Source organism: Liolophura sinensis, chromosome 3 (assembly GCF_032854445.1).
Source record: "Liolophura sinensis isolate JHLJ2023 chromosome 3, CUHK_Ljap_v2, whole genome shotgun sequence".
In the NCBI taxonomy this organism is placed as follows: domain Eukaryota; kingdom Metazoa; phylum Mollusca; class Polyplacophora; order Chitonida; family Chitonidae; genus Liolophura; species Liolophura sinensis.
Genome location: NC_088297.1, coordinates 5,689,173 through 5,715,109, shown reverse-complemented (window position 1 = coordinate 5,715,109; position 25,937 = coordinate 5,689,173). Strand labels below are relative to the sequence as shown.

Sequence of the window (25,937 nt, the reverse complement as noted above, 5' to 3'; positions counted from 1 at the left end):
CCCCATTTCCAATCTCCACCACACTTCCAATCTCCACCCCTCTTCCAATCTCCACCACACTTCCAATCTCCACCCCATTTCCAATCTCCACCACACTTCCAATCTCCACCCCTCTTCCAATCTCTCCAGCCCTCTTCCAATCTCCACCCCATTTCCAATCTCCACCCCTCTTCCAGTCTCTCCAGCCCTCCTCCAATCTCCACCCCATTTCCAATCTCCACCCCTCTTCCAATCTCTCCAGCCCTCCTCCAATCTCCACCCCATTTCCAATCTCCACCCCTCCTCCAAGCTCCACATGCAGAGGGTTTGTCATGTCAGGGACAGACCAATCGATTGTTGGCGATCTAGGTTGGTATAGCAGTTTGGCACCAATATGGCTTCTGAATCTTTTGTATGTATCAAGTTTAGAGTAGATATTTAGTATGCGTCTTTGGATATTCCTTGTAAGCTGTAATTGCCTACAATGTGCCATTACAATGGGGGACTCGGAAAATGGTCCAAAGCTGTGAACTCATTTGTTCTTTCCTTTATTACGTCACAATTATCGGTGCATGTGTGCTCATCAGTCACCTATGAAGTACACATGCACTGCATCGTTACAAAAGAAAACGATGTGTGCTGCCTTCATTTGGAGGTTTTTTTTTTTGTTTTTTTTTTGATACATGCGTTTGATAATTCAAACTCGACAAAATGTCCATGTACAGTCTGGAAGTCAGGCTCCATGTCCTGTATGTGTACAAATAGCTGGGTGATTCACAGATATAAATTACTTTCATCTATTTACATATTTACCCTATCATGGTTTTGATCCACAACCCGGTAATTGTCACGTTATCCCATTGCGCTTGATGTTCACGGGCCCATTCTTGTTTGTTCTGTTCATCAGAGCTAGGCAAGCTGCCAAAGAGCGTACCCATAGCAACAGGTAAGACTGTGGTTACATTTAGGTGGCACTGTAAGGCATTGTGGGTATTGGAGCACATGGTAATAGGGTGAATCATGACCTCTTGACCTTGATATCTACACGTGCTTGTGGCTCTCTAATTGTGAGTTATGTGTCATTGTACTTTTAGCACCACTTCTCTTTGACATTTTGGTAATGGCACTCGGGTAAATCACTTTTTTTGGACACATTTTCAAAACCATGTCGGATTTAAAGGTTTTCTTAGAAGATGGGATTTAGAGTAATGTCGTAGAACGGCATCGACTTTGACATGCAGAAGATGACACTTAGAAATGTGTGTGGGTGAAATGGTAGTCTTGCCCTTTGGATGTGGTATTTAGGATTAAAACACCAACGTGTTCCAAGAAGAAATCTTTGCAGTTAGACTCAAGCCAAAAAATCTTGGTTCAATTTCATTTATGCACATGTTACCAGCACATTTGACATTTTTTTGTTTCCAAGAAGAATCAATGTTTTGGGAGAAAAAATTATTACTTCTCTTCCCTAAAAATCAAAGCCAGCTTGTCTTCGCACAATAGGGAAAAAGATTGCTTGTGAGGGTGGCTACCGTGGCCTAGAGGTTAGCATGCTAGCGCAGCACACTGACCTGTGAGGTTGCCACCATTGTGGCCTCTATGAGTAGCTGCCTTCCTCTTTGTTTGTACGTGGGAAGGTCTGCCAGCAACCTGCAAATACTTGTGAGTTTCCCCCCGTTCTCTGCTTAGTTTCCATTATGCTGGCTGCTGTCGTATGAATGAGATATTCTTGAGTATGGCATAAAACACCAATCAAATAAAATGATAAATAGATGAATTGTGCTGTAGACAGGAATCTTCAGTAACAGTGTGTGTGGATACACATCAGTAAAAGCCCACCTTCACTGCGGTTCACAGGAGTTGCAGGTCCAAGCTGTATTGACCATGATGTCATGTAATACTGAAGTACTACGTTACCAGATTGTCCACAGATCATCATCTCAAAAGCAGGAATGAACAACACAGCCTGGAGCTGAATTAGTTTTATATTGGCCAAACCAAATTCTTTCTTTGGCGTCCTCAGAAAAGATAGGGTCATTTGTATGGAATTTCTTTCATCTTTGTTTTTCTGTGTTATGAAAAAGATATGGATTTAAAGGAAATTAACAATATAGCCCTTGTTTGGAGCTTATTTAAGGCCAATGAATGGATCTCTTTATGAAGTTCGCAGGTAAAATGATATTTTGACCTTTGTTATGTACCTGGAAAGCCTGGCAGGGTGCTGTGGTTTCCACTGGTTTCTCTCTGGTTTCCTGCGTCCTTAAAACTAAACGCTGTGTTACATATCAAGTGTCATACTCTCCAGGAACCATTGATCAGATAAATGTAATAAATGTATATTATATATATATATATATATATATATATATATATTTTTTTTTTCTTTTTTATTTTCAGGCAAATGCAAGATGAATTCGACAACTATCAACAGTCGGTGAAAAAACTTGGGGAGGAGACGAAGAAGCTAACAACGACGGACTCTGGGACTCTGGAGCCGTATGTGAGATCTGCTGCAAAACCAAGTTTGCTGACGGTGTGGGACATAAGTGCAATTACTGCTTGTTGCGATCTTGTGCCCGCTGTGGAGGTCGTATCTCATTACGTGGCAACAAGGTGAGAGATGAGGGCCAAAGGTTTGGTTCAGGTAGCCTTACTTTGATTAACAGGGTGTGATCTAGGATCTAAGTGATTGAGCACTCATTCAGTGTTCACTTTGGTTTGGAACAGTTAAATTTCTCATCAGTGATGGAGACAGTATTGTTGCATACCTGTTAATAACCTTGTGATGCCTTTCAAGAACAACCGCGTGCAAAGAAACTAATTATTTTGGATATATTAAAGATTTATGACTGTCATTCTCATTTTGGGCGCCTATATGTCTAACTCCCAAACTATATATAGTGTATGGGGTCCAGAATGAGCCTGGATCATGCCCTGAACAGGCAGGCTTAGTGTATTGAGGTTTTGTAGACTACACAGGTGTAACATGTTTGATACTGTACATTACACATGATACAAAGCTAACTTGATGGAGACTGGTCATTTGCATGTACACCTGCGTCCTTATCAAATCCTGCAAGTACATGTGGGATGTTGACCTTCTGTGTGACTGATGGCCAAATGCAGGGAGAGGATAGCATAAACAAGCCATGATGGCTGTATGGTATGGTGCCTAATCACTCAACTGTTAAACAGTGGTAAATCTTCACTAAACCTTCAACTCATGATACGTGTACATGTACATGTGGCTGAAAGGGTAACGTGATGACTGAGCCATTAATCCATGTTTCATGATGGCTGAACAAGTGATCCCTCGTGGTTATATCATGGTTGAGCAGTCATCCATGATGGGTGATGGCTGAACCATTAATCAGTGATACCGTACATGTATGTGATGGCTGAACAAGTGATCCCTCGTGGTTATATCATGGTTGAGCAGTCATCCATGATGGATGATGGCTGAACCATTAACCAGTGATACCGTACATGTATGTGATGGCTGAACAAGTGATCCCTCTTGGTTATGTCATGGTTGACCAGTCATCCATGATGAGTGATGGCTGAACCATTAATCAGTGATACCGTACATGTACAAGATGGCTGGACAAGTGATCGCTCGTGGTTATATCATGGTTGAGCAGTCATCCATGATGGATGATGGCTGAACCATTAATCAGTGATACCAATAGACATGTGTATGTTACAGTGTGTGGAGGTGTCTCGGTGGAGAACTGCATCCTGCAAACGTACACGCTAGTTAGAGTGACCTAGGCATCTCCGTGGAGAACTGCATCCTGCAAACGTACACGTTACTTAGAGTGGCCTAGGCATCTCCGTGGAGAACTGCGTCCTGCAAACGTACACGTTACCTAGAGTGACCTAGGCATCTCCGTGGAGAACTGCGTCCTGCAAACGTACACGTTACTTAGAGTGGCCTAGGCATCTCCGTGGAGAACTGCGTCCTGCAAACGTACACGTTACTTAGAGTGGCCTAGGCATCTCTGTGGGGAACTGCGTCCTGCAATCGTACACGTTACTTAGAGTGGCCTAGGCATCTCCGTGGAGAACTGCGTCCTGCAAACGTACACGTTACTTAGAGTGGCCTAGGCATCTCAGTGGAGAACTGCGTCCTGCAAACGTACACGTTACTTAGAGTGGCCTAGGCATCTCCGTGGAGAACTGCGTCCTGCAAACGTACACGTTACTTAGAGTGGCCTAGGCATCTCCGTGGAGAACTGCGTCATGCAAACGTACACGTTACTTAGAGTGGCCTATGCATCTCCGTGGAGAACTGCGTCCTGCAAACGTACACGTTACTTCGAGTGGCCTAGGCATCTCCGTGGAGAACTGCGTCCTGCAAACGTACACGTTACTTAGAGTGGCCTATGCATCTCCGTGGAGAACTGTGTCCTGCAAACATACACGTTACCTAGAGTGACCTATGCATCTCCGCGGAGAACTGCGTCCTGCAAACGTACACGTTAGAGTGGCCTAGGCGTCTCAGCAGAAAACTGCTTCCTGCAAACGTACACGTTACTTAGAGTGGCCTAGGCATCTCTGTGGAGAACTGCGTCCTGCAAACGAACACGTTACTTAGAGTGGCCTAGGCATCTCCGTGGAGAACTGCGTCCTGCAAACGTACACGTTACATAGAATGGCCTATGCATCTCCGTGGAGAACTGCATCCTGCAAACGTACACGTTACATAGAGTGGCCTATGCATCTCCGTGGAGAACTGCGTCCTGCAAACGTACATGTTACCTAGAGTGGCCTAGGCGCCTCAGCAGAGAACTGCGTCCTGCAAACGTACACGTTAGTTAGAGTGATCTAGGCATCTCCATGGAGAACTGCATCCTGCAAACGTACATGTTACTTAGAGTGGCCTAGGCATCTCAGCGGAGAACTGCGTCCTGCAAACATACATGTTAGTTAGAGTGGCCTAGGCATCGCCGTGGAGAACTGTGTCCTGCAAACGTACACGTTATCTAGAGTGACCTAGGCATCTCAGTGGAGAACTGCGTCCTGTAAACGTACACATTACTTAGAGTGGCCTAGGCTCTCAGCGGAGAACTGCGTCCTGCAAACGTACACGTTACTTAGAGTGGCCTAGGCATCTCAGTGGAGAACTGCGTCCTGCAAACGTACACGTTACTTAGAGTGGCCTAGGCATCTCCGTGGAGAACTGCGTCCTGCAAACGTACACGTTAGTTAGAGTGGCCTAGGTTGACCGGATTTTTATCAACTAATCACCAGTCTCATGGCTAATACTGATGTACAGTAATTACCTATGCTCTGTGTACAGTGTACAGTGCACAAGTAGATCTGTATAGGCAGGGCACTCTGTTTATGGTCTGAAATACAAGTGTTAGAGGCTTTTCTCTTTGTGTACCCTGTGTCTGACATGGAAAAGCATTTTGTCTGGTATCTGTTGCTCAAGTGACTATACACATTCACTGTAATACACATACACTGTACTACTAGTGGTGGTTGGTGGAGTCCATTGGCTCCACTTCCATGCGTTTATCATGCTTAAATTCAGCTGGAAATGCTTGTACACATCACATGTAGATCCACATATATGGGTAAAAAGTTGGATTTTCTGGTGCGGAGGACAGATGTGAGGACAGGTATGAGGACAGGTGTAGAGGACAGGTTTGAGGACAGGTGTAGAGGACAGGTGTGGAGGACAGGTGTTGAGGATCAGTATGAGGACAGGTGTGGAGGACAAGGATGAGGACAGGTGTGGAGGATTAGTATGAGGACAGGTGTGGAGGACAGGTGTAGAGGACAGGTGTTGAGGATCAGTATGAGGACAGGTATGAGGACAGGTGTTGAGGATCAGTATGAGGACAGGTGTGGAGGATCAGTATGAGGACAGGTGTGGAGGACCAGTATGAGGACAAGTGTGGAGGACAAGGATGAGGACAGGTGTGGAGGACAGGTGTGAGGACAGGTGTGGAGGATCAGTATGAGGACAGGTGTGGAGGATCAGTGAAAGGACAGGTGTGGAGGACCAGGATGAGGACAGGTGTGGAGGACCAGTATGAGGACAGGTGTGGAGGATCAGTGAAAGGACAGGTGTGGAGGATCAGTATGAGGACAGGTGTGGAGGACCAGGATGAGGACAGGTGTGGAGGACCAGTATGAGGACAGGTGTGGAGGATCAGTATGAGGACAGGTGTGGAGGACCAGGATGAGGACAGGTGTGGAGGACCAGTATGAGGACAGGTGTGGAGGATCAGTATGAGGACAGGTGTGGAGGACCAGTATGAGGACAGGTGTGGAGGACCAGTATGAGGACAGGTGTCGAGGACCAGTATGAGGACAGGTGTGGAGGATCAGTATGAGGACAGGTGTGGAGGACAGGTGTGAGGACAGGTGTGGGGGATCAGTATGAGGACAGGTGTGGAGGATCAGTATGAGGACAGGTGTGGAGGACCAGGATGAGGACAGGTGTGGAGGATTAGTATGAGGACAGGTGTGGAGGACCAGTATGAGGACAGGTGTGGAGGACCAGTATGAGGACAGGTGTGGAAGACAGGGATAAGATTAAACAATAAAACGTCTGCAGTTTTCTGCATACAGTAGCTGTTCTCGCTCTGCTCTGATCAGAGGTACAGATATACATGTACAAGCTGATTCTACCGTTCAATAGGTATTCACACAAATAAATTATGTGGTAATATGATGCAAAAACACTAAAGTACCAGGAACATGCCACGTGGGCAAGAAGCAGTAATTCGATGTAATTTCACAGGAATAAGGCTTGATGAGCATGCTTTGTTCCAGGTGGTAATGAAACTTGGGGTTGATGTAGTACACAATGGAAACACTCATAAAACACTCTAAGTAACGTATACCCCTGTGTACACATATACCCTTGTGTACACATATTATACCCATGTGTACACGTATACCCTTGTGTACACGTATTATACCCATGTGTACACATATACCCTTGTGTACACGTATTATACCCATGTGTACACATACACGTGTACTTGTTCACATCAGAATTTAACTTTGGTCTGACCTACACCAGTTTTATCTTTGGCTGCCCATGGCACCCTTTGATTAAATTCTTGGTGACTTGGGTCTTCATAAAGACCTTGAAAAGATTATTTGACCTTGAAATGAGATATTTACCCTGAAATGATATTTTGACCTGGATATGATATTTGACCTTGAGATGATATGTTTTGTAGACAGCTGGCCTTGGTAGAGACATTCAGTGCTGCATGTTTTTATCATATCCTTTCTTTCTTTCCAATATATTATCTGAAAGATCTACAGGATTTTTTCTTTGCTCTGATTTTTATGATGCTAATAAATGTAAAATGTGTGTTTTCTCACTTTCTGCGTCTTTAGCCGACCAAGGACACTCGCCCCTTCCCAGCCCCTCCACCTGGTGCTACTCCACCCGTAAGTCATGTGACTGGTTGTAGTGCCCACAGACAGTGTTGTTGTAGTTTGTTCACTTTCAGTTTCATTTCCCCGTTTTGGTAAGACGTTGTGCGTGCACTTGAATACTATCCATCATTACAGATTCATAGCCCATGTGTGTGTGATGAACTTTAGTTTCCTCAGATGTAGTTGTTGAAGTTGGTTCTCTTTCACTTTCAGTTTCCAACACTTTCAGTTGCATCTGTAGATGTAGCATATCTTTCTTTAATCACTTTGTTGGTTTGTGAAATCCAGGTTGTTACAAAATGTGGTGTTCGTGTGTTTTAATGTTGTTACAAAAGGTGGTGTTCGTGTGTTTTAATGTTGATACCAGGTACATGAGGTGATGTTTGTGGCAGTGTATTGCAGTAAACCTCAATACACATTTGATAAAAATAAGTGAACTCCTTTTATTGATGGATTGGTTTTACATTCATTTGCCTAATGATGGACAGGTGGAAAGAAGGTAGGGGCACAGGTGCTGAAGTCATATGAAAGGATGAAAATAAAGCTGTAACTTGAAGTATTTTAACTTCGTGTACGTGTAGTTGACTTGTATATGTGCACAGATTTGAATGAACTGATTGAATCAAATTTTATTTGATGCTTACATTGAATCCAAAAGCTTTTTGGACCCATAGGTGTTTTGGGGGTTTGTTTGTTTTTTTGTTTAAATTGAGCTCATTGAATCATTCTGTTATGACCGTTTTGTGATCTTTCTGTGTGTCTGTTGTAGATTAAGTAAGATTTGAACATTCGTTTTTTTTTTTTTTATCATGTGGATGTATTCACCCAGTATTATACATACAGTATGTGTAGTTGAATCACTGTTGAACATTAAAATGTGCCCTGCCCCCTCCCCCCCCCCCAAATTGTTATAAATGTGGATGTTGTTGTGAATTTGTGAAGTCTATGTATGTGCATGCTCTAGGGATGCCTGTACAAGTGACTTTATGTTGTCCTCAAGAGAACATACAGGGGAATGCATTTGTTATTCAGTTTGTTTTTAAATTTTCATCAATATGTTGTTTTCAGGTAGTCTCGCAAAAGCTCATACTGTCTCGACTTTGTGTAACAGAACAGTAAAAAAGTTTGGAATACAACAATAATGCATACATGGACATTGTACATATTTGACACACAGGAGTAATCTCTGATTAGCTCTCTGCAGCATAATCTAGGGCACTTATGATTATGCGGAAACACAGGTACTGCCAGCCCATCTGGACCAATCACATAACAGTAACGATGAATGTTGTCAACTGATTGGCTGCATCTGTGTTTGTAGCGTAATTGTAAGCGTCCCTTCACTCAAACAGCTTTTTGCTTTTCTTACGTGCACAGTAAATGACCCAAACTTTTTGCCTACAAAATGCTGCTTTTCTTACAAGCAAATAAAATGTCATAAAATATGACATTTGGTGGTGAAACTTATATTGGTCCATTAGGGTATCATATACTTTCCAAACAATCCTCAAAACATCTTTTTTGGATTATCAGAAGTCTCAGATTCAGGAAAAATGAGCGTGATTAGACAAACTTTAAAGTCATTTGTAAATGATAATCAAGCTCATGTATGAAAACAAAAACCCAGTCAGAACTCTTTTATGATATTTTGGACACCCCATTGCTTTTGGTGTATTTAAAATGTTGTAAAGATGGTAAAAATGTAACAGTATGGCTCTGTGATTCTGCAAGATTAGTTTAGAGGTATTAAACTGACAGTCATTAAGGTGCACCATTGCCGTTTACAGTGGATGCTCCAGTATTACAGATCTTGCGTGAAACGCGAATCACACACCTAGCTCCTGACAACAGAGTGAAGTCTACAAGTGTGCATGATACAAAGGGACATCACTCCTCTCTCGTTTATTATATAAACCCAGAAATTTAGCATGCTTGTAATTTTTGAAAGTGTGCTGTGAAGTGGTTGCTTCAAATCAGTATATTTTATCAAGATCTTGCATCAAGTCCATGAACATACATGTACATTGATTTATTTTAATACTCATCTCGTATAAAAGTGCAGGAGTTATTGCCCTTCACCAGTGAGAATGAGAGTGATTTTTGGCAACGGTGTCTCGAGTCCTGGCTTACTCAACAAATGTATGCATGTATGAGTATTTTTTATTTAATCGTGAACATGTTTTTGAACAGACAAATTAATAAATGCGTTATTTTTCCTTTCCTGCTGCCTTACTAGGAACCTGGCAAGCCATGGGTAAGATCTATGTACACTAGTTTTGTGATGATCAGAGAATTTAAATCATTCTCTTCCCATTGTTTATATTCTGTTCACGTTGTTAGGCCGAATCTGGCTACATGTGATCTGGCTACATGTGGATCTGGCTACATGTGATCTGGCTACATGTGGATCTGGCTACATGTTATCTGGCTACATGTGGATCTGGCTACATGTGATCTGGCTACATGTGGATCTGGCTACATGTGGGTCTGGCTACATCTGGCTACATGTGATCGGGCTACATGTGATCTGGCTACATGTTATCTGAGTTTGAACTCGCAGTTAGTCTGTACCAATTTTGTTTTGTGTTTTACAGACAAGGCAGCACTAAAAAATAAAAAATAGAATGAATCTGAAAAATCCCCATTTTTATTTTGTCCAGTCTTAATGTTTAACATGATTTCTGTTTTTTCACGGGTTTCCGATCGCAGAAATATGTCTTTAACAGGTACAGTTGCAGGGACAGTCCACATTTCCCACAAATTAGATGATTTTCAGTTTTATTTCTATACCCTCCTCTGACTTTGAAAAAAAAAAACTTTAAAAAACAAAAATTTAAATTGGTGTAGCTTTATTGTTTAAAGCCAAGGTTTGGGTAAGATATAGTGAGAGAGGGAAAGATATTCAAATACAGTGTAGAGGTGTGGGAAGTTGTGTCTGCTTTGGTGTTTGTGCCTGGTCGGGAAGTCTCTTTATATTTCAGATGATGTTTGAGTTTATGTATGGGCGCTTGTAAAGTTAAGGGTTTATGTTGAAAGAATTACAATTGATAAGAAATTCAGTGGGCTTTCACATGATCGTCTTTTAAGGGTCTTTTTTTTTTTTTTTTTTTTTTTTTTTTTTTTTTTTTTTTTTAATTTAGCTTTTACACACAGGTAAAAGTCTTAGGATGCGTTTTAAGACAAAACAGCGACGCCATAATCACATGGTTAAATAAGTTACTGCATTAAAACCTGCTCTTAGGCATGTGAAAATGATGAAGAAATTGAGAAGAACATGAGTTGTGCCGTGTTTGTTAAAAAGACAGACCAGTAACCCTATTACGCCACAAAATCAGTGACATCATTTTGCAGGGAGATGTAACTTGCCCCAGTGACAACTGGAAAACTTGCCCCAGTGACAACTGGAAAACTTGCTCCAGTGACAACTGGAAAACTTGCCCCAGTGACAACTGGAAAACTGCTTACCCTAAATCCTCGACCATTTCACGTATAAAAGAGCAACTTTTGGTGCAATATGTGCACCTTTTTCATTTCATTTTGGAGACAAAACTGCTTTGGTTGTGTTGGGCTATTTCAGGGCTCGACAGAAAGTACAATATTATCATGCCCTGAGAATATGGTGAAATAAACACCTTGCAAACATGCGAAAAGGTTGAAAAATTGCACTATTTTCTAGAATCGGAGAGACCCACACCGCTGGTTTGGGTCGATTCAAACCTAAGACCTTAAAAGAGGAAGTTGTAGCTTCCTTGCTTGGTGTTCAGCATGAAGGGGATAGCGCAACAACTGATTGACCCGTGTTAGTATAACGTCCTGGGTGGGGTGGCTTACTTGCCTTTGGTAAGTCGACTCAGTGAAGCAGCACTAGATAGAAGAGCGATGGAAACCTGTTCTCTAACAAGCAGGCAAATTACGCGTACAGGCACTCTAAGGACAGTCATAATGACTGATAAATTGTTAAGTACGGCGTTAAACCCTCAGCACTCACTCACTCACTCTGGAATTGGAGATACTGTTAGTTCTCTCATTAATTGTTTCAGTTAGCATAAAGACTAAACAGACGAATATTTATGTCACCAGTAGATTCTGTCGCATATTTTGGCATCAATCAAAAGTAGAAGTACTTTCATTTAACCAGGTTAATTTACCCTGTGCTCGTATTTATGTGACACTGTCTTACTGTCAGATCATTGGCTTGTCAAAGTTTCGTGATCTTCCTGCATTCCTTTTGGCATTTCGATTTCCTCTACCATTGTGATAGCCATTGTACAAATGAGTTATAAATTGAAAACAGCATAAAAATTTGGCAAGAATCAAAAGTACAACATTTTTTTTTTTTATATACAGATGACAAATAATAATAATAAGAAAAAAAATTTGAAAATCATAAAACCCCCCAAATTCTTGTAACAGATACATAAGAAATTTCTTTCCTGTCTGTATAATGTGAGATTCTTAGACATGTTATGGGGATATATTTGACAGAAAGCATGCCTACAGTGGCCCTACTTTCTCTAGTCCAGACCCTGTGCTGGTTAAAACTATGCCCGGGGGGGTCAAAAGAGAAGTGGCCGGGCCCTAATTTATACCTCCTCAGCAGTCTTTGTGGAGGTTTGCTCTAGACTCTGGAGAGAAAAATACCGTCCTGGGGTGGGAAGCTGTATTGGTAATTACTAGGTGAATGGCTGATATTCAGGGTCAGTAATCACTGATAATTAGTGTTAATGACATGCAATCCCTTACTTGAGTTATTGGACTTGGCCGGTAAAGTGAGGAGTGAACTGATGGGAGTGATTTAAGATGTGGGGCGAGATAGCGCGCTTCAGCGTCGAGGAAGGGAAATGTGTGGAGTACCCGTGTTTCACGGCCTTTCTCTCGCGGCTCGCCCGGTGAGACGCCTGCATTATTTCATGCATATTCTATCCTGATAGATGTGAGGATGCAATCTGCTCGCGTGGTCGACAGATCTGCACCATCAGGATCATAGTATGTGTAGAGCAATGGCTGAATTGAGCTGTACATACTGCAGTATACGTACTCCGGTCAGAGTCTCCTGTTATATCAGCATACTCACATCATTGGGGACTGCGTGTATGGATTTCTGGCTGCTTGCCTCAGTACGGCTGGCTGTGCTTGTAAGCTCATTCGATATGCGAGTGTCAGGCAGCAGCAGCCAGTGTAACTGCACTCTAACAGTTACGGTAAATCACCTAAAATTATCCCTCCCTCACAAAGTGCAGTTTCAGAGGCAAAATACCATAAAATATTACCTCTGGTACTGAACTTTTTTGCTAGTAGGAAATCATCCTACCGTCAAAACACCTTTCTTAGATCCATGGAAATTTCAGAAAGGGGCAAAATGTGCAACTTCGGCAAAGGGGGTAAAATTTGAGGTGATTTACGGTTAGCTTAAGGGAGGAGGGCAATGCTGCAGGCACCGTTGTCTAATAGCCAAGGTAGCCGTCTTAATTCCTGCGTACTCGCCATTAACATGCAGAAAGTGTGTGACTAAACCAATATATGTCCATGCGGCACTTGACTCTAATCAGTCACTCGCTCACCCAGTCAGGGAAAAAAAACACGTGCACCCGGTATGTCAAGCTTGCATTGGCTGGTGATATTTATACATTCAGAAAATTTTGTATTTTCGGATTAAGATCATTATAAAGCACGAAGTTAGCATGAAATCCATTCCCTATACTTGCAGTACAGATACCATTTTATTTTATTTGATTTATTTATTTATTTGATTGGTGTTTTATGCCGTACTCAAGAATATTTCACTTATACGACGGCGGCCAGCATTATGCTGGCTGACCCTCCCACATACGGCCGGAGAGGAAGCCAGCCTGAGCTGGACTTGAACTCACAGCAACCGCATTGGTGAGAGGCTCCTGGGTCATTACACTGCACTAGCGCGCTAACCAACTGAGCCATGGAGGGCCCTGGTACAATTTGGGGTGTTCAAATAATGTGAACGGAAATGCAGGAATAATGTTTGATATTTTGAGCTCTTCGGAGCGATGATCTCAACAAAACTTATCGTCATGGAAAATGGTTTAAAGGTGTGAGAAATATTACATTCCATTTAAAGGTGTGAGAAATATTACATTCCATTTAAAGGTGTGAGAAATATTACATTCCATTTAAAGGTGTGAGAAATATTACATTCCATTTATGTCATTACTCTTATTCAGCCTTTTTGCAGATTTGTAAGATTTTTATTCAAGCATATTCTGAAGATAACAAATAAACAAATAAATGGGTCACAATTCCCATGTATTCTGTGAGCGACGTTTCTCGGTGAAGGCACTGATACTGTTATGAATCCAACCAATGTAGTTTTGTCTCCAAAATTCAAATTAAGATTATACTTAAATTTTACTGAAAGTTGCTCTTTCATATGTGAAAAGGTTGAGGAATCGGGTTGAAACAATATGAAGTGGATAAAATGTCCCACAAATAATCATGTTTGTGTCTGAAGTTATCAATATTGGCCTGATATGAAGTCATCTTTGTGATGACCTTGACTCTATTGTGTGATGACCTTGGCTCTCTTGTGTGATGACCTTGGCTCTATTGTGTGATGACCTTGGCTCTATTTGAGGTCAGCATCATTGTTTTGATACACGATGCAATCCTATGAAGCTGAGACAGAAGAAATTGGATACAGGATTGTAAATGATCAGTGTATATAAAATTCTGTTAACCGGTGCCAGCGTTTATGGTACTGGGAAATGACCTAAATTTCATCCTGAAAAGCGCATTTTTAGAAGGAAATAAATCATGTAAACTATAAATTTTCATGCTCAAACTTTTTCCAGGTGGATATATCATCTAGCCGACTAGTTTTACAAATGAAGCTCCAAATACCTAAGATCACTAGAACTCTCGGTATCATACAAAATGTGCACTTAAGTCATGGGTGAAATTTTTGGTCATGGACCGTATATTTTAGTAATTCAGCGTCAACATCTACTCTTTTAAAAAAAAAATGTTACATTTTCAGCATCCATTTTTTGGACAACAGTTGGTGACTATACAAGTACATAGACTGTTATACTCATGAATATGCATGACCAAACTGACCAATTCAACTTTGTTCATCACCTACTATTTCTTGCATTTGATGCATTGTATCTGGCATGTAAAATGTAGATATGTCTACATTAAAATGTAAAATTTTAATGTATGTAAAATTTTTTTCTGGCATGTAAAATGTAGATATGTCTACATTTTAGGTCTACAAATAGCGGTTACTGGGTAAAAACATGGAGTATATTTATACATTTATTTAATGAGGTACTGCAGTATTATGGAAATTTAATTTTGGCCTCCTTTCTTGTGAAAAAGCGTTTAGGTGGAATACTACCCTATGAAATTGTAAAATTCAGAAATTGAAGGCACGGGCCACGTATAAAGTCTGTTATGCACCTGTCCCACACTGTAACATTCTTTATCGCAACACGCGATTCAGCATAGCGAAGTCTCAAATGTATCCCTCCAATGGGAAACTCGAGGATGAGCTACACAGAAGGTCCAAGGGACAGTAGAACGCATAATTTTCTTCTGTAACGTAGTGCGTGTGTACTTCATGTATGGTTTATGAGTACGCTTACACCAATAATTGTGGCATAATAAAGGAAAATAAAAATCAGTTCACAGCTTTGGAACGTCTTGATACAAGCAGGAAGGCGTTTAACAAGTTTCATTATGCACAAAGGGGTTCAAAAGTTTCAAGTAAGAAAACCTTGGTATTGTAAATTCTTTTGCTCATAGCATGTAATTAGTCAGTGAAAAACCCTTGATTTTGCGTTGTAGATTGAAAAATCTGGCATCAAACTTTGTGTGCTCCTACTTTATGTAAGTCACGAGCTGTCACTAGCTAAGAAACTTCATACAACAGAATTTATTCAGCACGCCATGGCGGTTAGATCTGTCCACGGACTACAGCTGTTATGAGGGGGAAGTGTCTCATTCTCTGTGTTTTACGATGATTGTACCCATACTTTCATTTGAGAGCATGTTTTTTTTTATTGGTGAACTTGACATGCAAGCTCTTGCTGTTACACTTTGAATGCTTCTGTTAGTGGGCTGTGACCAAGTGTGGTTGAGCTGATGCTTGTGGGAGTGGGCTGTGACCAAGTGTGGTTGAGCTGATGCTTCTGGGAGTGGGCTGTGACCAAGTGTGGTTGAGCTGATGCTTGTGGGAGTGGGCTGTGACCAAGTGTGGTTGAGCTGATGCTTGTGGGAGTGGGCTGTGACCAAGTGTGGTTGAGCTGATGCTTGTGGGAGTGGGCTGTGACCAAGTGTGGTTGAGCTGATGCTTCTGTTAGTGGGCTGTGACCAAGTGTGGTTGAGCTGATGATTGTGGGAGTGGGCTGTGACCAAGTGTGGTTGAGCTGATGCTTGTGTTAGTGAGCTGTGACCAAGTGTGGTTGAGACGATGCTTGTGGGAGTGGGCTGTGACCAAGTGTGGTTGAGCTGATGCTTCTGGTAGTGGGCTGTGACCAAGTGTGGTTGAGCTGATGCTTGTGGGAGTGGGCTGTGACCAAGTGTGGTTGAGCTGGTGCTTGTGGGAGTGGGCTGTGACCAAGTGTGGTTGAGCTGATGCTTGTGGGAGTGGGCTGTGACCAAGTGTGGTTGAGCTGATGCTTGTGAGAGTGGGCTGTGACCAAGTGTGGTTGAGCTGATGCTTGTGGGAGTGGGCTGTGACCAAGTGTGGTTGAGCTGATGCTTGTGAGAGTGGGCTGTGACCAAGTGTGGTTGAGCTGATGCTTGTGGGAGTGGGCTGTGACCAAGTGTGGTTGAGCTGATGCTTGTGGGAGTGGGCTGTGACCAAGTGTGGTTGAGCTGATGCTTGTGGGAGTGGGCTGTGACCAAGTGTGGTTGAGCTGATGCTTGTGGGAGTGGGCTGTGACCAAGTGTGGTTGAGCTGATGCTTGTGGGAGTGGGCTGTGAACCAAATGTGGTTGAGCTGATGCTTGTGGGAGTGGGCTGTGACCAAGTGTGGTTGAGCTGATGCTTGTGGGAGTGGGCTGTGACCAAGTGTGGTTGAGCTGATGCTTGTGGGAGTGGGCTGTGACCAAGTGTGGTTGAGCTGATGCTTGTGGGAGTGGGCTGTGACCAAGTGTGGTTGAGCTGATGCTTGTGGGAGTGGGCTGTGACCAAGTGTGGTTGAGCTGATGCTTGTGGGAGTGTGGATTACGTGCTTGTCTTTCAGCTGATAAGACATACCAGTTGGGGGTTCAATCCCAGCTGAAGTACTTTTTGTACCTCAATCTTTGCTGTGGTCACACCAAAATGCACAGTCCACATGGAATCAGTAAGGTGTTACAACCACTGGGTTTGTTTGATTGAGACTACATGTACTTTGTAACTCAGTCAAAATGTGTGTTACTTTCCCCAGAAGTATGAAAAAGGCACAGAATGAAAGAAGACCATGTAGTTTGGTTTGATCATTGCCTTGAATTGTGGGTTAGATCAGCTATCATCAGGTGTATGTGGTGGTGGATTTTTCATTGATAGATTAAATTTAAACCCATCAGTAAATGTGATTTCCACAGATATTTGTGGTTTGAATTTGAATGTTTATTTTATGGCAATTTTCTTTGGAGATGGTCCTGATGGTTTTTCTGTTTTTTTTTTCTGTGGTTTTTTTTTTTCTGAATATGTTCTTGCAATTGTCAAACAAACATGGTTTCTGTATGACAGGTTGTACAGGTATTATTTTAAAGCCCTTTATGAGCTCTGAAAGTGTATATTTACATATGTGTTCCAAAATACAGTATGTAGAGATTTCACCTGAACATGTATGTATTGTGTTTCAGAGTTTTTCGGTATATGGTATACAGTGCAGATGTAGCATTATGGGACTGATATATCTTCTCTTGAGTATATACTGTACACGGCAAACTGATCTGGCTCCAGTTTTGCAGAGCTAACTTTAATTAACTAAGCAAAGCACCACTAAGGAACAATAAGCTGGATTTTTTGGGAGGGGAGGGGAGGGGGTAGACACAGCTCTATTGTTGTTTCTGACGTGATATTTTATTTTCGTCTATTATCTTGTCAGTCATCCAGCAGTAGAAAAGTAGGTGTTAAAGTATATGTACACAGGCACCAACGGAGTAAAACATTTTGCTTAAGTTTAGCGTAGAAGCAGTCAGATATATATATATATATATATATAAATAAATGTCAATCAATGGTTGTCGTAGGCGGGACTTAAAGAATTTAATGTTGATAAGCAATTGTGACCTGAGGTTTTTTTTATTTTCCAGACAATCTGGGCGTGTAATCTGTGTCGGAAAAAGCAGGAGATTTTAGCGAAGACAGGCGCCTGGTACCATGGCGGAATGGCCAAGCCCGTTGCATTGGATGTGGGCGACACAACATCCGAATGTGAGACCGCTTCAACCAAAACTGACATCAGCCCTCCGACAGAAAAACGCCCCAAAATGTTGGAGAAGAAGCCCGGTGATGGAAGCCAAGGTTCAGAGAAAGAGAACATTGAAGTGCGTCCTGACGGTAAACCTGCGGTGACACGTACCGGAAGTCTTCAGGGGAGAGAACTCAAGCGACAGTATTCCATGACGGAGCAGGGCACAGTGAAAACTGCCGATAGCAAAGATAGAACTTTAGCGGAAAAATCAGTGCCTCAACATAGTCATAGGGACTCTGACAAACTACGAGACCGTGGTCACGTGTCAGACACTGGTCGCCATGGAGACAGGGAGCGTCACCATGGCGACCGACACGGTCAGAGTCGATCGGTGAGTGACCTTGACAAAGGACATGAACGAGGTCGAGGGGAGCGCGAGCGTCACCGCTCCCGACGATCGCAGGATCCGCATGCTGAGGTACCTGCGGAGGGCGCGGACCCAGCTACTCAGGATCCACGTTACAGGGAGCAATCTGCGGATCGCTACGCAGAGGAAAGGGAGCTACGCCATGCGCGGCGGCAGGGGGTGTCGCCAGGTGTGGATCGCTATGGCGACAGAGAGGACAAGCGAGAAAGGAGGAGGGAACCCTCTAGGGATAGGAGGTAAGAAGTGTGTTTTAGCAAAGGGTTGAAAAGTTAAAATAAAACACATTTTACCTACGTGTCCAAAAATTTCTCCACCTGTACCAAAGTGTTAAACTCATCTGTCTTGGAGACAAAACATCTTGCTCTTTCACAAAAATTCAAAATGGCAGATAAAAATGTTGAGTTATAAGATCTAGTTTAATTTGAACATGCTGAATATTGGCCAAGACATACATGTATTTCAGAAATTTCCATCTGCTATGTGATAAAAGGCAAGTGTTTGCCCTATCACTTAGTGACATTGTCTATCTGGGGCATTATACATACTGTACATGTAGATGTGGAATGTCAGGGAGTGAATCTCAATTCAGAGAGCTCTTGGAAAGGCTGAATTGGCTAATTTACGCCATTTTTGTCTAAAAAGGGTCAATTTGAGTCAAAATTAAAGAGGGCAACGTGTGGGTGTCAAACCTAAGTGTACATGTAGTGTGTGGGATGTTCAGGATCTCGCCTGGTAACTCTTACACTCTGTCAGGTTTGTGAATTTGTGTTCCTGACTTAGTTTCTTCAGAAGCTCATCCACAGTTACGAAAATCCAGATTGATCTTCTGCCTTTGATTGGTCAAATACAAGGTCATTTTTAATATACGGTAATATTGAGCCTGAATTCCAGATCAGAAGCCTTCAGAAAACCTGGATTGTCGCAGTACATGATTGCACGATAGTCAGTCAGTACCACATTTCCACTGGAGCCGACATACTTCTGCCGGAGTTTACACAACTTGTTTTGAAGACGCTACTTGAATTTGAGGACTGACACATATGGTTTGAAATTCCCTGAAGCTGTGGATTTTACCTGGTACAAATATGTCGACCAGTCAATAAGAAAGTCTTAGTTTGACCTGATTCCCACCTGTCAGGTGACAAAAATCAATGTCACTTGGTGACACATATACCTGTGCAGATGTTGTTACGCAGTTGTGAAAATGAGGTCAGCAATATCTGTCAATGTATTTGAGGTCATGGAGGTCATGCTGTTCTCCCCATTCATGCGCATTCATGGATTTTTGGATTTAAAATATGTATGACTGTCTGTCTGTCCATTTCTTTGTCAAACACTGTCTTGTGAATGCTTAAAGGAAAGTTTACCAAACAAATGCGCCAAGCACTCCTACCCTTTTGATTCTCAATGGCCAATATTTTCCTGGTCATTTAAATAATATTTTGGGACAGATTAGTAAACACGGTACCTCTTAATCACTTAATCTCTTTAAGCAGTTTTCATCAGACATGTACATATACCACTTGGGCACTTTTAAAATGTGTGCACTTTTTATAGATGTGGTCAAACTAAAAAAACAGTATTGTTTTTCATTGAACTTGACATACTTTTTTTAAGATTTTTTATTAGATCTCTTTCATAACCTTGTATTAAACACGTACGTAACAGGTAACAGGTATGAAGATTTAAATGTTGCAACGTATGGCCGAGGGATAGTTAATGCTTTGTGATCTGTTTTTTTGTGTAAAATCCGGTTTTCACTGATGCTATAACCATATTTAAGTTATTTTCCCCGAATCTTCGACAGATTCAACCAGTAACTTACATTTTTCAACACTAAGGTGTATTGTTCAGGGATCGGCGCAGTTATACCAGTATCAGATAACATTTGTGTAATGTGCCAAAAACTTGCAATATATTTGTGCTTGAAATTGTTGAAGAATTAGGGTAGGTACGTTGAATTTTTAGGGTTGATAAATGATTTTTTTTTTGTGGATATATTCACGAAATAGACATGTTTTCAGTTCTTGTACAGGTAAGTTTCTGGAAAGTTTAGATACATTCACATGTATATGGCCATTAACGTGGGTGAACAATGTTTTCACATCTCTGCACAGTTCAATTTTAGCTCTGACTAAGCAGCTCTGCACAGTTCAATTTTAGCTCTGACTAAGCAGCTCTACACAGTTCAGTTTTAGTTCTGACTAAGCAGCTCTACACAGTTCAGTTTTAGTTCTGACTAAGCAGCTCTACACAGTTCAATTTTAGTTCTGACTAAGCAGCTCTGCACAGTTCAATTTTAGCTCTGACTAAGCAGCTCTACACAGTTCAATTTTAGCTCTGACTAAGCAGCTCTATAATGTTTTCACTTCTCTACACAGTTCAATTTTAGCTCTGACTAAGCAGCTCTACACAGTTCAGTTTTAGCTCTGACTAAGCAGCTCTATAATGTTTTTACTTCTGTACACAGTTCAGTTATAGCTCTGACTAAGCAGCTGTACACAGTTCAGTTATAGCTCTGACTAAGCAGCTCTATAATGTTTTCACTTCTCTACACAGTTCAGTTATAGCTCTGACTAAGCAGCTCTACACAGTTCAGTTTTAGCTCTGACTAAGCAGCTGTACACAGTTAAATTTTAGCTCTGACTAAGCAGCTGTACACAGTTCAGTTTTAGCTCTGACTAAGCAGCTGTACACAGTTCAGTTATAGCTCTGACTAAGCAGCTCTACACAGTTCAATTTTAGCTCTGACTAAGCAGCTCTATAATGTTTTCACTTCTCTACACAGTTCAGTTTTAGCTCTAAGCAGCTCTACACAGTTCAATTTTAGCTCTGACTAAGCAGCTCTATAATGTTTTCACTTCTCTACATAGTTCAGTTATAGCTCTGACTAAGCAGCTGTACACAGTTCACTTTTAGCTCTGACTTAGCAGCTGTACACAGTTCAGTTATAGCTCTGACTAAGCAGCTCTACACAGTTCAATTTTAACTCTGACTAAGCAGTTCTATAATGTTTTCACTTCTGTACACAGTTCAATTTTAGCTCTGACTAAGCAGCTCTACACAGTTCAATTTTAGCTCTGACTAAGCAGCTCTACACAGTTCAATTTTAGCTCTGACTAAGCAGCTCTATAATGTTTTCACTTCTCTACATAGTTCAGTTTTAGCTCTGACTAAGCAGCTGTACACAGTTCAGTTATAGCTCTGACTAAGCAGCTGTACACAGTTCAGTTATAGCTCTGACTAAGCAGCTGTACACAGTTCAGTTATAGCTCTGACTAAGCAGCTCTATAATGTTTTCACTTCTCTACATAGTTCAGTTTTAGCTATGACTAAGCAGCTGTACATAGTTCAGTTATAGCTCTGACTAAGCAGCTGTACACAGTTCAGTTATAGCTCTGACTAAGCAGCTGTACACAGTTCAGTTATAGCTCTGACTAAGCAGCTCTATAATGTTTTCACTTCTCTACACAGTTCAGTTATAGCTCTGACTTAGCAGCTCTACACAGTTCAGTTTTAGCTCTGACTAAGCAGCTCTACACAGTTCAATTTTAGCTCTGACTAAGCAGCTCTATAATGTTTTCACTTCTCTACACAGTTCAGTTTTAGCTCTGACTAAGCAGCTCTACACAGTTCAATTTTAGCTCTGACTAAGCAGCTCTATAATGTTTTCACTTCTCTACACAGTTCAGTTATAGCTCTGACTAAGCAGCTGTACACAGTTCACTTTTAGCTCTGACTAAGCAACTGTACACAGTTCAGTTATAGCTCTGACTAAGCAGCTCTACACAGTTCAATTTTAGCTCTGACTAAGCAGCTCTATAATGTTTTCACTTCTCTACACAGTTCAGTTATAGCTCTGACTAAGCAGCTCTACACAGTTCAGTTTTAGCTATGACTAAGCAGCTGTACATAGTTCAGTTATAGCTCTGACTAAGCAGCTGTACACAGTTCAGTTTTAGCTCTGACTAAGCAGCTGTACATAGTTCAGTTATAGCTCTGACTAAGCAGCTGTACACAGTCCAATTTTAGCTCTGACTAAGCAGCTCTATAATGTTTTCATTTCTCTACACAGTTCAGTTTTAGCTCTGACTAAGCAGCTCTACATACACAGTTCAATTTTAGCTCTGACTAAGCAGCTCTACACAGTTCAATTTTAGCTCTGACTAAGCAGCTCTACACCGTTCAATTTGAGCTCTGACTAAGCAGCTCTATTAGCTTTTTTCAGAGGATGCATTTTGCTTGCTTCTGATTATTTCATCCACTTTCTAGGGCTACATGTACTTAGGATTTATTTGTATTTTGCCCGACGTGGGCTAAATAACCCTAAGCCAGAAGTTGTTTAAATAATCCTCAGCTGATAGTCAGTTAAATAACCCTTAGCCGGTACGCATTTTTGGATGACCGGTGCTTCCAGTTCAGTGGTATATCAAAACGTTGCCTTTTTCAAAAATTTAATTTCAGTAGGAGGAATTGAGAACAACTCTTGAATTTTCTACCATAGTTGGCTAATAGATGTATCTAGATGTGGAAAAAATTTCAAAGAGTTGTTCAACTGTCAACATGGGGATCAGTTAAGACAAAAATGAGGTAAAATGTCTGCTTTTTTTGTCCTGGAGCAAAGTTCAGACACCAACTACATGAATAATAATACCTCAAAATGGTCAGACTTTCTTCTGCAAATTGTCATATACATCAATAATATTAATCAGGCAACAAATATCTCCTAAATCTATCACATGACCTATGGCAGTTCGCTGAAAATACGAAATAGCATATATGCGTTGAACGAAACACGATATTTAGGGGCATATATCTCAAAAAGTATTGAAGATATTAATTTTTTGATTCCATATTCTGAAAGCCAGGGTAGAAAATGCTCTGTGGGTAGATTTTCAGACTTCTAGGCCCATGGAATTGGAAGTTTTGGTCATCCAAAAATGCCTCAAAAAAATATATCCTATTCGTGACTGTTGAAAATGAACTTTACAGGGTGTTTTAAGATGTTCATATCTCAAAAACCACTTGGAATTTGGGGCTATAACTTGGGAAACCTTCCTCATACATGTCATGGAATTTTTAAGAATTTTTTCAGCAAAATCCAAGAGGGTCACCACAAACAAATTTTTTTTTGGCTGGTTTGACATTGAATGACCTATTTGTTATCAGTAACTCAACCAAAGAAATCAGCAAAACAGAGCAATACATTGTCAATAAAGTTAGACCCATAAATGTTTATAGTACAGTTTTATGGATCAGTACGACCATCTGTTAAATCTAAACCTGACCAGGTTTCAGATTACAACACCCGACACCTGGTTATCCTCTAACAGTCTCTCTAGGTCAGCTTCTATGCTGAAATGCAAATGTAGGGCAAGTAATGTCATTTATGTCGACATTTCCGAGTGGAGATTCTAATCTAGGTCCATATGACGAGGAAACAGCTTTGCTGTCCTGAAGCGATCTAGGCGTTCAGTGTAGAAATTCAGAAATTCACATTGATTTTAACGTATGTACATTGTATGTGTATCAAGTGAGAGACCACATTCACAAAACTGCACAATCCTGCTGTACATGTGTACTGGTGTGTACTGGTGTGTACACGTGTGTACATGTATGCACATGTATCATGATGGTAAATCTTATTCCCCAGAAATATTTGTTTGAAAGTAACGAAATCATGATTTATGATTGCCTAAATGATTGCCTTATGATTGCCTTGTGCTGGAAAAAGTTGTAAAAATGTCTTGGGGTGTATAATTTTACCCAAATTTTTGTTTCTCGCAAAATAACTGACATAGTATTTTATTTATTAGTGTTTAGGGATAATTGTTCTTTGTGTTATAATGCATTCTAATTGTGAACAATGGTGACTGTTTTGATTTGCTTGATTTTTATTTTACTTCACAAGTTTTATCCAGATGTTGTTAATATTATATGGTCCCTCGGCTCTATCTGGCTTCCTCCCAAAATAATGCTGGCTGCTGTTGTATTTTATAAGTGAAATATTCTTAAGTACGGCACAAAACTCCAATCAAATTACTCAATAGAGAAATATATTTATATCGTATCTATGCATATCTTTGTCAATACTTTGTCTCTTGAAAGCTTTTAGCAATGTTTACCTAACTCAGTCCACATGCTCTCTGACTATTTTCATCGTCTGTGACTGTGGTAAATTTTTTCAAGGTCATTTAAGTCATATTTTGTGACAGGTTTGTGGATCTGTTAAAGCAGTTTTCTTCAGAGACGTGCTCTTAGTCATGCAGAAAAACCATGTTGTATTTCACAGACCTTAACTTGTTTTTTGACCTTGCAAACACGCTAAATGTATCATTTGCAGCTGTGCTCATGTGTTAGGCGTATTTAATGAATTGTGAGGTTTTTTTGTTTAATGTCTTAACCAAAGGTTTCCCTGTGAGGGAAATTAATTTAAAAGTTCAACTACATTGGTCAATCGACAGTTTTAATATCGCACAGAAGAGCATGTTAAATTTTAGAGCTGAAACCGCGGAAAAAGATCATATACCTAAAAGATTATAGAAGCATGTTCTACTGTAAGACAAAGATGTAAAGAAACCTTGTTTTTAATACCAGTGTAATTTGGTTGGTTTGTTTTTGGTTTATTTCTCAGAGGGTCTCGGGAGTCATCATCAGGACGGGGAGGCTATCCGGATGACACAGAGAGATCTGAGCGGAGACGAGAGCCATCACGGGAGAGATTCCACGACAGGATGTTAGAAAACCAAGCAGACTATGCAGCCACCAGAGACAGGCATCTAACAGAGCCTTACACAAGCACTAACAAGTACGACCGAGAAGTGCGACACGCCGAAAGAGCAATGGCCGAGAACTCAAATCAAAGTGTAGATAGGAAGAGCGGCAGTCGGCATCGACATGATCGCAACAAGGACGTTAAAGACCAGCGATCGCCCAGCCACGACCGTGGAGAGCGCGCCGAAAGGAGTGAGCGCGGAGAACACGGTGAAAGGTCAGAGCGTTTGAGAGACAGGACGGTGAACGCGCACACTGAGCAATACGATCAGTTTACAAATTCCCGCGGCTCCCCCGCAGGATCTAAACATTACATCCGCGTGGATCACGTGGAAGACATGCGGCCGGAAGACACGGACAAATTCACAGACCATAGCAAACAACACTTGGACCCTAGCTCCGCAGCCACGAAGAACTCGCGCAGTAGCCGGCGCAAGGTGGAGGCCATGATTATACGAAATGATTCGCTTAGCTCCGACCCTTCTGACTGTGTTAGACCCCCTCCGCCTAAACCGCACAAGCACAAACGCGGCAAGAAACAGCGTCAACAGTCTCTGAGCAGCTCGGACGACGAAATACGATCCACTCCGGAGTGCTCAAGCTGCGAAGAGCAAGACCTTGAAAGTGAAAGTGTGAGCGAAAAAGGTACGTGAACTACTTTATAGTGTGTCTCCATTGTTAAGGGTTTTCTTGGTAAAAAATTTTGTGGGTAGAAATCTAGCTTTTGATGTTAACGCTTCATGAACATGAAGTGCTATGTTACTGCAGAGTTATTCTTGTGGATGAGTGACTTGAAATACAAGTCTTCGTTCAGTAGCTGAGTCCTGACACAATAATGTAGCGAGCTCTGGTCCTGTTCTACATGTACAAAGGAAGCATTTTATGCAGGGGTCAAAATGTTTGATAGTTCAAGCTCTGTAGTGATGAGTTTAACAAAAATTAAGTTCATCCCTTATGATTTAA

General features: G+C 41.4%; 1 protein-coding gene across 1 annotated transcript in view; it reads left to right on the top strand.

The window, feature by feature from the left end:
• Positions 1-25,937, top strand: part of LOC135463839 (regulating synaptic membrane exocytosis protein 2-like) — a 92,997-nt gene that overhangs the window by 17,857 nt on the left and 49,203 nt on the right. Inside the window, 5 exon segments of the mRNA XM_064741285.1 lie at positions 2,377-2,461; positions 2,464-2,592; positions 7,348-7,401; positions 17,673-18,436; positions 24,835-25,619. Of these exon segments, the coding sequence (XP_064597355.1) occupies positions 2,377-2,461; positions 2,464-2,592; positions 7,348-7,401; positions 17,673-18,436; positions 24,835-25,619 (1,817 nt within the window).